The 12789-nt window shown below is 44.9% G+C and overlaps 1 protein-coding gene across 1 annotated transcript in view; it reads left to right on the forward strand.

Annotated features, from left to right (window-relative positions):
* The first annotated feature begins 287 nt into the window (after positions 1-287).
* The window catches only part of LOC123481127 (regulating synaptic membrane exocytosis protein 2-like), a 35071-nt gene continuing 22569 nt past the window's right edge, over positions 288-12789 (forward strand). Inside the window, exons 1-3 of the mRNA XM_045208345.1 lie at positions 288-370; positions 2207-2211; positions 12028-12248. Coding sequence (XP_045064280.1) covers positions 288-370; positions 2207-2211; positions 12028-12248 — 309 coding nt within the window. The remainder of the gene's footprint in view (positions 371-2206; positions 2212-12027; positions 12249-12789) is intronic.

Here is a 12789-nt window from a genome sequence, read left to right on the forward strand (position 1 = left end):
AGCGACTGCCCTCATGGGGCACCCTACTCCATGGACAGAAACCCCCCGGAGGTCACCAGATTTAATCACAGCCCACTCACACCGAGGGATGGGGGAAGGTAGGGGACATGAGGCGGGGGGGGACATAGTTAGGGGTAGTGATTATCTGGATCCCAGCTCTGCAGTAGGGAAGACTAAGAGGGAGAAGATGGACTCCATGTTGAGGAACGACCGAGCTCCGGGGACTGAGTCTGAGTCCATCCGGCCGCGCCACCAAAGCCCCACAAAACCAAAAAAGGGGGTGAAATATGGAGGGTCCTGAGAGCTGGGAGGGAGGAATCGCTACCACGCCGGAGTGGGACACCAGCTGTGAGGAGTGGGAGATAGAGAGGTGAGTCTGTCAGGAGAGAGGAACACCTCCCCCCCTTAAAAGGGGAATCTGAAAGGAACATCCCTATAGAGCAATTTATAGGGTCTCTTTACTAGGGTGAGATAGGAATTATCATATAGTAAGTTGTATATAGGAATAGAGTGCCATTTGGGATGCACAGAGTTATGTAGAGATAGTCAAATGACTCTTTGCATTATTCATTGGGAAGTTTATTCAGTGTCACTGGTCAGCTCATGTTGAAACATGTTTATTGACTAATTGCCACTGTTACATATTCAGTGAGTTAGGTGGTACGACAGTAGTTGTAGTCAATGTTAGGACTGAGGATAGCATTGATGAGTAATGAGTAGCCATACCATCACAAATTTCTTTCTCAGTCTCCTTAATTATATGAAGTAAACTAGAGAGTTTATCCGTAAAAACAATACAGATGTTATTACTGTTCTGTTTATTGTATTTGCATAACTAAAGTGACTATTTGATTTTGGTAGAGAGAGTGCAGTAGTGTAGTGAATAATGTGTTTAATGTAGTGGCTAGTAATCTCTGAATTAGTTAATCATTTTCATGTATAATAATGTGATATGTAGATTCTGATAGGAATTTGATCTTAATGAGTCGTAATAAAAAACTAACCTTTATTTCACAGAGTCTATGTCCTGTCGTGTTTTATTACGTGATCGTCTGTTCTGTTCTGTTCTGTTCTTCTGTGTGTGTGTGTGTGTGTGTGTTTAAGTCTATTCTACACTGTAAAGTCAACTGCGTGGAGGGAGTTTTATTAAGGCCGACAGGGGTTGGCCAGATGTGTGTAAATGTTATGCAAGAGAGGGTGTGTGTGTGTGTGTGTGTGTATGGTGTTGGGGTAGATATATTCTCCTGTCTCTGTCCTCCGTGGCACACACATTGAAGGGCCTGGCATGACTACCACTGCTGCTTAACATTAATCTGATGTGGCTGGATCTATATTATATAACAAGAGAGAGGAAGAGATAGAGATAGGAGAGGAGAAGAGAGGAGAGAGGGGGAGAGAGAGGGGAAAAGAGGGAGAGCGAGAGAAGGAGAGAGAGAGAGGGGGGGGGGAGAGAGAGAGAGAGAGAGAGAGAGAGAGAGAGAGAGAGAGAGAGAGAGAGAGAGAGAGAGAGAGAGAGAGAGAGAGAGAGAGAGAGAGAGAGAGAGAGAGAGAGAGAGAGAGAGAGAGAAGGAAGAGGAGGAAGGTGATATGATGAATTGTAGGTCTGATACTGTACATTTATAGTGACAGGAATACACACTTCATCGCACACACTTTGAAAAGCGAAGGGGTGAGGGTGCAAAGTTGTAAGGGTGTGTGCTGTGTGTGGGTTAAAGGATAGTGCCCAGTCATTCTTGCCTATAGGGAGTAGACAAAATAGGTGGTTAGTTGTGGTGTGCGAAGGTGAACAATGTATAGTTATATTAATTAAGTAAGGGTGAATAATTAGGGTTTCTCCTGTAGGATTCTAGCCCTTGCAAGCCACGTGATCTCGCACGCTTACATGAATGGTTCATTGCACTGATAAGCTCGGCGAGATCAGGCGGCTTGCAAGGCCAGTAGGATTCCCCTGCACGACTCAACTAAACTCTGTAGGATCAGCCATGGAGGACGGGATGGGATTGGAGTAGACAGTGGAGTTGAGGAGCTGGGCTGAGTGGAGGTTTGGAGATCAAATGGCTTTTGAATGGCTTACACCTAGCCCTTACTCCTAGCCCCTACTCCTAGCCCCCTAACTCCTAGCCCCTAATCCTAGCCTGTAACTCCTAGTCCCTAATTCCTAGCCCTAGCCCTAACTCTAGCCCTAACTCCTGTTCTCTCTCCTCAGATGCAGTGAGTAGATAGTTGTTATGTATTATAAGGTCATACTACTATTCATCTCATACTACTGTACCACAATGCTTCTGAACGATCGAACCACCCTCGCCCTCTGGTGATGTCATAATGTTAAGGACACTAACAAAGTCCCAGATAGAGGGAAAGAGAGAGAGAGAGAGAGATTAGGGCTGGGCTGGCAGAGGAGCGGTCACCGTGCTGAAAGCATTGCTACACTGGCGGCAGGCTGGCTTTGGGGTTTACATATTAGCCCTTTAAAAAGGCAGACAGCTTCCAAAGGCGTTTCAAAGTGTTTGTAGAGCTGTTTCTGAGGAGTGACCTATATAGATTCCCCTCTAAAGCAGACTGTATGGCACATCTGCAATCAAGGGTTACTTCCCTGTGTGGTGTCTCTGTCTCCTTTGTATGACTGTGAAGGACTGAGTGAGGTGAGTTAGTCCCTCTACATGGTCCCTTTCACATAGCTTTAAAGTGAAGCAGGCATAGTTCTTGTTATTTGTATTTGTATTTATTATGGATCCCCATTTGCTGCTACCAGATATAAAGCTGCAAAAATCGAAATATACAGTGCATTCAGAAAGTATTCATACCCCTTCCCTTTTTCCACATTTTGTTACGTTACATTTTGTTACACCTTATTCTAAAATGGATTAAATAAATCAATTTCCTCATCAATCTAGCACACAATACCCCCATAACAACAAAGCGCAAAACAGTTTTTTTTTGTGTGCAAATGTATTAAAAATAAAAAACAGAAATACCCTATTTACATAAGTATTCAGACCCTTTGCTATGAGACTCGAAATTGAGCTCAGGTGCATCCTGTTTTCATTGATCATCCTTGGAGTTTGCCAAAAGGCACCTGAAGGACTCTCAGACCATGAGAAACAAGATTCGCTGGTCTGATGAAACCAAGCTTGAACTCTTTGGCCTGAATGCCAAGCATCACGTCTGGAGGAAACCTCACTACGGTGAAGCATGGTGCTTGGCAAAGGGCGTCATGTGGGAATGTTTTTCAGTGGCACGGACTGGGAGATTAGTCAAGATCGAGGGAAAGATGAACGGAGCAAAGTACAGAGAGATCCTTGATGAAAACCTGCTCCAGAGAGCTCAGGACCTCAGACTGGGGCGAAGGTTCACCTTCAACAGGACAATGACCTAAGCACACAGCCAAGACAATGCAGCAGTGGCTTGGGAGAAGTCTCAATGTCCTTGAGTGGCCCAGCCAGAGACCGGACTTGAACCCAATCGAACATCTCTGGAGAGACTCCAAAAATAGAGGACAATGATCAACAGGACAATGATTTAAGCACACAGCTAAGACAACGCAGGAGACTCACTTCCACGCAGGTTCACAGTCATTAGTAATTGCAAATTGATTTCAATGAAGGCAGCGCTGTAGACAAAGGAAATGACCCTAAGCACACAGTCAAGACAACGAGAGTGTTGGGACAAGTGAATGTTTGAGTGAATTTTAATTAATTTAATTTTTTAGTGTTTAGCAGATGCATCAGAGGTATTTACAGTTAGTGAATACATATTTTTTTATATTTGCATGGGAATCGAAAATAAACCTTTGGATTGCAAACGCATGCTTATCAACTGAGTTGCTACATAATTGACCCAGAGCCAGAGCCTGGACTTGAACCCGATCTAACTTCTCTGGAGAGACCTAGAAATAGCTGTGCAGCGACGCTCCCCATCCCCCTCCCACGGGGTGCCAGAAAAAAAAAAAAAAATTAATAATAATAATAATAATGTATGTACTCACTAACTGTAAGTCGCTCTGGATAAATGACCAAAAAAAAAAATCTGCAGAGAAGAATGGGAGAAACTCCCCAAATACAGGTGTGCCAAGCTTGTAGCGTCATAACCAAGAAGACTCAAGGCTGTAATCGCTGCCAAAGGTGTTTCAACAAAGTACTGAGTAAAGGGTTTGAATACTTATGTAAATGTGATATTTCTGTTTTTTATTTGTAATACATTTGTAAACATTTCTAGAAACCAATTTTTGCTTTATAATTATAGGGTATTGTGTGTAGATTGATGAGGGAAAAAAACTATTTAATTAATTTTAGAATAAGGCTGTAACGTAACAAAATGTGGAACAAGTCAAGGGGTCTGAATACTTTCCAAATGCGCTGTATGTTGTTCTTGAAGAAAAGCTGAGCATTAGGATCCTCCAGTAAATGGGCAGGTTGACGTTTATTGTCATGTGTCTTGCCCTGGAGGTAGAATTGAGCGGTTTACGCTAGATAGGCCAATTGCTAAGTCAAAATGGGCTATATCGTAATAATTCATGAAAACAAAAATTTGCATTTTGGTCTTAATTTAAGGTTAGGGTTATGCATTAAGGTTAGGTTTAAAATCCGATTTGATGACTTTGTGGCTGTGCCAGCTAGTGACCACTCTGCAGAGCTGCCTCCAGGGCAAGACTCATGACAATAAACGCCAACCTGCACTAAATGGTTGGCAAATATCAACATGAATCAGCCTCATCATGTCGGTTTCCCTTCAACACTATAGGATAGGATTCTGGACAGGATAGGTATTATACTGTACGACATCTGTAAGGGTTTAAGGCCTGTATTTCAGATCTCCACTACTCCTACAGACAACTACATGCTAAATAGCAACACACAGACTCTCCCCTGTCCCCTGTTCCCTGTCCTCTAGCCTTCCCACTTTTATGTTACAACAGGAAATGGTTATAGACAAAGGGTTGTTTTTCATTCTCCTGCTTCTGAACGAAACTCTCCCCTTGACACACACACACACACACACACACACACACACACACACACACACACACACACACACACACACACACACACACACACACACACACACACACACACACACATTGAATTAAACCCAATTTTCGTACAGAATTAACATCCAAAGCTATCCTTCAAGCAGTTGGGCCACTTGACTCACTCCACGCAGGCCCACAGTCATCATAATTGTAAACTGATTTTGTTGTCAAATCTGTAATTATGGGGGCTTTTACCTTGGCGGCGTCAAAGGCAGGAAAGACGGATGAGGAGGAGAGGAGAGGAAGGAGAGAAAAAGAGAGAAGAGGAGAGGAGAAAAGAGGACAGGGGAGGAGAGTAGGAATGCAGAGCTGCTTCGCAGGGAAAGAGGTAAGGAGGAGGTGGAGGAGGAGGAGGAGGAGGAAGAGGAGGAGAATCCAGGCAGTCAACATTCCCCAGTCCCTGTGTTATGTAACTGTCTTCCTCACAGAGGGAGGGAAGTAGCACATGGCTAGGTTAGCTCAAACTGGCTCCATATTGAAGTGTACGGATCGAGGGGGCTTTCCAAGGTTTCACACAGACCGATAGACAGCAGATAGATGACGAAAACACAACATTGTATTGTGAAGGTCGTGGGCCTCCTGTAGCTCAGTTGGTAGAGCATGGCGCTTGCAACGCTAGGGTTGTGGGTTTGATTCCCACCGGGGGCCAGTATGAAAAATGTATGCACTCACTAACTGGATAAGAGCGTCTGCTAAATGACTAAAATTTAAATATTAAGGATCATGGTATTGGTGGGGTCACAGAGTAGTTTGAATGTGGGCTGCTGAGGTGAGCTTCTGATGTAAGGTTTTGTATTTAGGGGGGGGGGACGACGACTTATATTGTCTTAGACTGTCTGTCATTAAAACCCCTGTCCCGAGTCTGTCAAACACCTGAATTTAACATGCATAGTAAGCAAGCGCTCAATGATTAGCAATAGGAATGGTGTCTGGCCAGCAGAATTTTCCCTTCACCCAGTCAGTCCAGTGTGACATTGAAGGACGAGCCATAACCAGATAAGCAGAACATACATTCTAATAGCTTGGACAGAGGGGGGAGAAAGCTGAGGGTAAGAGTAAATAGGCAGAAAGCACCTTTTGGCCATCTGTGGCCAGTCAGCAGCACTATGGTCTGCTCTGCTATGTAGTGCACTCAGTGAGCTGCTTGACTGGCCTGGAAGGGCTCTGCTATGTAGTGTACTCAGTGAGCTGCTTGACTGGCCTGGCCTGGAAGGAAGGGAGGGAGGCCGAGGTGGGTGAGGTGAATAAATGGGTGTGTTATGGCAGGCTAAGCACGCCTCGTGCCATGCTCTCTGACCCTGGGCACTCTGGGGGTCTGGGGTGGAGGTGAGGGAGGGAGAGATAGGGAGGATGTGCCATCAGTAATGGCCTGAGCTCCTGGCTGCCCCTGGCTGGCCCGTCGGTAGTGAGGCTGGGAGACTGATTTAGTGTGACGTCCCTCTCCCTCTGTTTTCCTCCGTATTGATCTCCTGACATGCCGCCTCATGATAGTGCAGGCAGGACAGAAACGAGAAAAGAGGAGAGGAGACAGAGAGAGAGAGGCAGTGAGGGGGAGGGGGAGAGAGGGGGGAGAGAGGGAGGGAGAAAAGGAAGGATAGAGATGAGAGAGAGGGGGCGAGCAAGAGAGCGAGAGAGAAAGAGAGAGGGGGGGGCAGAAGAGAGAGAGAGAAGTGGATGTTGTGTAGTGATAAACCAGACTACATTCTCATTACAGCTCTATCGCTCGTCTGGTTCTGGAGGTTTCGTGCTCTGTCTGTTAGGACAAGGACTAGTCCAACATCACCCTGCTGAATAAAGGGCATTCTTATGTTCAATGCCAGACAAAAAAACTCATCATATTATAGTGTGTGTTTCTACATTGTAATAACAGTACATTGATTATTATATATATATTTTTTAAGCATTAAGTATTGAATAAAAAGCATATGACCTAAATAATAATTGATTCTGTAGCTCTTTAACCTGCTACACATTGGATGTTTTTGGACAATCTGCTTTCACACACACAATCTGCTCCCTTTCCCTCACAGCATGGATATGTTTAAACATACACAATGTTTCACCTCTTTCTCTCTCTCTCTCTCTCTCTCTCTCTTTCTGCTCTCACCCCCCAAATTGTAGTAAAAACAGCATCAATAATTAATGATCCAATTAATAGTTTACACTGGTTTCTATTGAGTTGTCAAAGTGATGGATGGCCTGCTGGCAATGAGCTCTTTCGCCGCTGTGTCTTCCCCACGTTGTGCTGCTGCCGGAACCCTGAATCAGCACTTTGGTGGTGGGCCTCCGCTCCTGCTGCGCAGAGCCCGAGTGAAACCAAATGGGGGGCCGGGAGGGAGGGAGGGACGAGGGAGGGAGGAGGGAGGGAGGAGACTGCTGATGCTCACAATTTACAGCCGTGATGAGTTTCCTGTTGGCTGAAGCACCCTCAGTGGGGTTTTTACTGGGCCTCACCAGGGCCACACCTGGGATCAGGGCCCAATTGTGGTTGGCACTGTTAATAAAACAGGAGGGAGAGGGAGGCAACAGAGGGAGACCACATTCTCTAGACTGGGACTACAGTAGCCTAGCCCAGCCCCCATCTAAGGCATGTGGCAGCGGCGGTGGATGGTGTGTGTGTGTGTGTGTGTGTGTGTGTGTGTGTGTGTGTGTGATAGCCTTCAGATGAGCTGGAGAGAGAATGACTGCGGTTCCAGGGACTCACTCTTAGTTTAACACACTGCTTCGGTTCTGCGTCTATGTGATTTAAACATGTCTATGTGATTTAAACGTGTCTATGTGATTTAAACATGTCAATATGATTTAAACATGTCTATGTGATTTAAACATCTGTGATTGTTAGAATTGCAAGCCGTAAGCTGTTTGGGGCTATCATGAACACAATTGCAAAGTAATTTGGTTGCAGCAGCTGAGACAGAGAGAGGCAGGGAGAGGAGAGGCAGCGATGCTAAAATGTGTTATTGTGTTTATGGCGAGTAGCATCAGCAGCTCGGTGTGTTTGTGTGTGTGTGTGTGTGTTTGTGTGTGTGTGGCAGGGAGGGTAATCAGTGTTGAGTGTTGTCAGCTGTTGGTTTCAGCAGGTCACGGAGGGCACAGCCCATCTGGGGACTTCCATAATGTTTTATCACTGGGCATAACTGTATACAGTAAGTGGTTTGAGCACCCACAGGGACGGGTGGAGGGGTGAAGGGATGGAGGGCTTGAAGCAATTATGGATGGATGAGGAGTTGTTATAGATGAGGTGGTGTTAGCAGAGACTCGCGGGAGGGTGAAGGGATGGAGTGTTAGGACGGGAGGGGGAAGGGGGATGGAGGGTCAGAAAGGGACAAAGGGTGGAGGGATGGGGGGCTTGTTATAGACATGGGAGGGTGAAGGGATGGAGGCCAATGGACATGGAGGTGAAGGGATGGAGGGAAGGAGACCATGGAGGGGTGAAGGGATGAGGGTTGTTATAGACCATGGGAGGGTGGGAAGGAGCGGAGGGCTTACAGATAGAATTATGGGAGGTGGAGTGGAGATGGAGGCTGTTATAGGACCAATGGGAGGCAGGGAAGGGATAGTGGAAGACATGGGAGGTGAAGGGATGAGTGGCGATGATCATGGGAGGGGTGAAGGGATGAGGACAAGACCAAGGGGAGGGGGTGAGGATGGAGGGCTTGTTATAGGACCATGGGAGGTGAAGGGATGGAGGTTGAAAGGACAAGTGGGAGGGTGTGGAGGGATGGAGGGCTTGTGAAAGGACAAGGGGAGGGGTGGAGGGATGGAGGGCTTGTGATAGGACCAGGGGAGGGGTGGAGGGATGGTGATAGGAGGAGGGTGGCTGGTTGTTTTGTATAGAACTTGACCTTGCTCTGCCATGCAGTGTCTCGGCCAGGCTTGAAAAATATTCATGAATATTGATGTCGACGTTTTTTACTGTTTTCTCAGCTTCCAACGACATGATCCTCAACCCTCTTGATAGCAACCCTAGAGTAAAGCTACAGGCCAGGGCTATACATTTAGAGAGAAATATTGAGAGAGCATCTTATCTCCCCCCATTCCCTTCCCATCTTACCCAAACCCCCAACCCTAACAGCATATGAAGCATAAAGCAAATTTGATGTCCTTCCAACAGAATTCCCTGACTTCTCCCAGATGTAGTTATGTATTCACCAGGCTAACTGCTTTATGGAGAGCTGATGCGAAGGAGATGATGCGTGCAGCTTTGGGTTGCATAAATGCACTGGTTCTATTTCACGTTACCTGTGCCTGCAGACATATGGGCACACTGTGTAGTGTGTATTACAGTCGGTTGAACTCACACACGCATACTATTAAAAAAATCTAGTTGTTTCAACTAATTATTATTAAGTAACTTGTTCCACAGCCTATTTTTTGTTGACTCAACTTTTCCGGCCAAGTGTTACCTGAACAAAATAAAAGAGTTTGCCCAAACTTAGCTTCAATTTTAGAAAACGTAGGCAAAAATTCAGTCAACTTAAAATGATGTGTTTGCTCAAATTGTCTCATATGTTGATTCAACTAGACATTTTTATTTGAGTGTCTTACCTAAAAAAGGCTGTGAAACTAGTTACACACACCGCACTTTTAACACACAATGTTTTCACCTGTATTGCTACACTTTGCACTTCAAAGTAAATCTTAGCTCTGTTAAAAGTACATTCAAAATTGCTGAAATAAGTAAATAAAATAAATGATGGGAGAATAGTCAGATTAACTGATAATTGACACAGACATTGTGTCATAGCAGGAAAATCGAAATGCCATGAACCAAAAGGTTGGGAGTTCAAATCCCACGTGAGGACATGTTGAATATGAATTACTCTGTAAATGAACATGCACAATGTCAACGTGTATCAAATTTGTAAGTTGAAAACATTGTATGTTAAAAACCGTGTGTGTGTAACCAGTTGCAAAGCCTTTTTTTTTGTTCAGATGCCCAAATAATAATTTATAGTTGAGTGAACATATGAGACAAGTTGAGCAAACACATCATTTTAAATGGACTGGATTTTTGCCTACGTAAAAAAATAATAATAAAAGGATTAAAAAAAAATACTGCATACATACGCTAAGCTATATATCGCCACATCGGCAATGAAGACAGATCCAGTGTCCTGAACGGTCCATTGTGACAAAATCTGTGAGCAAGTGGCTGGCCATACCTCATACTATGTAGCTGTATGCTTTTAATTTGAATAATTTCATGATGCCGAATTTTTATCTTATTGGGTTGTAAAGTGAGTGGCCTATGGAAGCTAATAGTACTACTAAATAGGAGTGTTTATCAGGAGTGTTTAATGTGTTGATATATTTTCCGTTGGCTGAGAGAGACAGATAGAGAGAGAGACAGACACTAATATCTCATGTTAACTTCAAAGAAAGAATGCTGCAAAAGTACTCATCCTCTCCTCAGCCCTCCGTACCTCTCCTTCTGTCTGGGAAGACTTCAACACTCACTACTTCTCACTCTTTTCATTAGCTGGCTTTACAAGCCTCTTCATCAAATTGAAGTGCTTGTTGCAATCTCTCTCTGAACATCCACCACCCACCATCATCAACCAGAGGAAACGCTGCTGAAGTCTATAACGAGATGATGTCGTTCTAGAAAACAGGTCCAGAAGTCATGTTGGATATAAGATGATGATCTCTCTATCAGGAGAGAGATGGGTTGAGAATGGATGGAGGAGAGAGAGAGATATATCGGCATTTACAGGGACTAGTTGTTGGTTTGTCTGAGGGAGCCAGTCTCCATCGATCCCCCTGAACCACATCAGACAGATTACAGACAGACAGACTGACTGAGCCTTATTGGAGAAAGTGCACACACAGAGCACAGACACAGAGAAAAATATGAACTCTCTCCCTGACTGCTGAAGTCCCTGCCTGGCCTGCCGGGTTGAGGGAATATGACTGCTACTCACTCAACACAAAAATAAGGGAAAAACTGAACATGTAATGGCATTATAGCCATTTGCCCAGCCTCCATCTCTCAAGGCTGTATCCATCCATCCCATCCACTGATGCCTCCAGTACAGATTTGGGCAAGGCAGTAATCGGGATAGCATCTTTAAAAGCTCTCCCAGGTGCACTTTAGGTTGAGGTTAGTTAAGGTTGCTGGGGCATTGCCGTCTTTGTCCCCGTTAAACATATTACATCCCAGGAAGCACATTCCTCTCTCGCTCTCTCTGATCCAGACCCAGGCTGGTAAGATAGCAGGACGCACAGACGCTATCTTAATTTGAACAATATTAATTCCTGTCTGTCTGTCTGTCAGATGCTTTAAAGTTATGACTGCAGAGAGTTACAGCGATATATTTGGCTAGTTTGCTTCAACAGAATGTCTTGGAAAAGAGGTTTGACTGGCAACATGAGTGAATGATTTATGAATAAGTGTGTGGGGCCTGGTTTGGTCTTGGAACCAATGAGAATTGTTCCAAGACTAAACACAGCGTGAAGATACTGGTTATTTTTTTTGGGGGAAACCTGAATGGTCTGTGCTTGTGCTGTCTGAATGTGTGTTGTAGTGGTCATGTACTCTGTGCTGTATACCATCACAGTATTGACTTCAGAGAGGCCCATCTACTGTATGTGGGCTGCATGTTTCTACTCTCTTCACAGGAGCTATTGTTGTTCACCTGTGAGTGTATGTGTGAGTGTGTGTGTCTGCGTGTGTGTGTCAGCACTGTACGTTGGGGTTCTGTGGTCCTCACCTGTCCCTCTCGCTGTCCTGTCTTGTGTGTGTGTGTGTGTGTGTGATGTGTGTGTGTGTGTGTGATGTGTGTGTGTGTGGCTCCCACAGGAGATTTGGATGGCCACTGGTTGGACCATGCGTCATGGCATAGCAGCGAGGCCTCCCCCAATGTCTTTGGTGAGACATGGAGCCCCCTAACCCCCTCCTTTTCCCCTCTGAGTCCTTTGTCATTTCATGTTTTGTTTTATTTACACCTCCGCATGTGTTTTCTTCTTTCTTTCTGTTTTTTATCCCACACCTGTAGGGGACAGTCAAAGGGGAAAAAGAAAAACTATTGAGCAGGCATTTTTGTCCGACTCAACACACAACACCTTAACTGAGAGGCAAAAGAAAATTGTGCGCTTTGGGGGCCACTCATTGGAAGAGGACGCAGAATGGTGCGAACCCCAGGTTAAAGACTCTGGCGTTGATACGTGCAGTAGCACTACCCTAAACGAGGAGAATCAGCATAGCTATAGTGAGAAGGTACTGGAGACTATGTAGCCAAACTATCTGCATTTTCTTCTTTATTTTTTATTTTATTTTCTTTAACTACCTCCTCCGGTCTTTGTTTGCTATCTGTCTCTAATAGTAGACATGTTTATTTGGTTTAATTTGAATTGATTGATTTTCCTTTGAGCTTCGGTTGTATTATTATTCCGGGGAATTGATTTGATTGATTTAATTTCGACAGCACCTTGCTGGGTGTTGCCGAAATAGGAGATGGGGAAACCCTCTTTCTTGCTCTGCTGTTTGCTCTCTGGCAACATAAAGATTCATCCAGGAGCATTCAAACACAACTCTCTTTTTGTCATGGCACACAGGAATGTCCACTCCTCTAGTTGCATGTTGTTAGTTGCTCTTAGTCTGTTGTGTTATTGTTACTGTAGCGGCCATCTTAGTAACGTTACAGTAGGGTAACGACACCTACCTCTCACAGACACAGGCCTCCAGTCCCTCACTGGAATGACCCCTCCTCTCCCAACGTACACTACCTAGTCAAGTCATTATCTCCCCTAGATCTCCA

This window comes from Coregonus clupeaformis, chromosome 28 (genome assembly GCF_020615455.1).
Source record: "Coregonus clupeaformis isolate EN_2021a chromosome 28, ASM2061545v1, whole genome shotgun sequence".
Classification (NCBI taxonomy): Eukaryota; Metazoa; Chordata; class Actinopteri; order Salmoniformes; family Salmonidae; genus Coregonus; species Coregonus clupeaformis.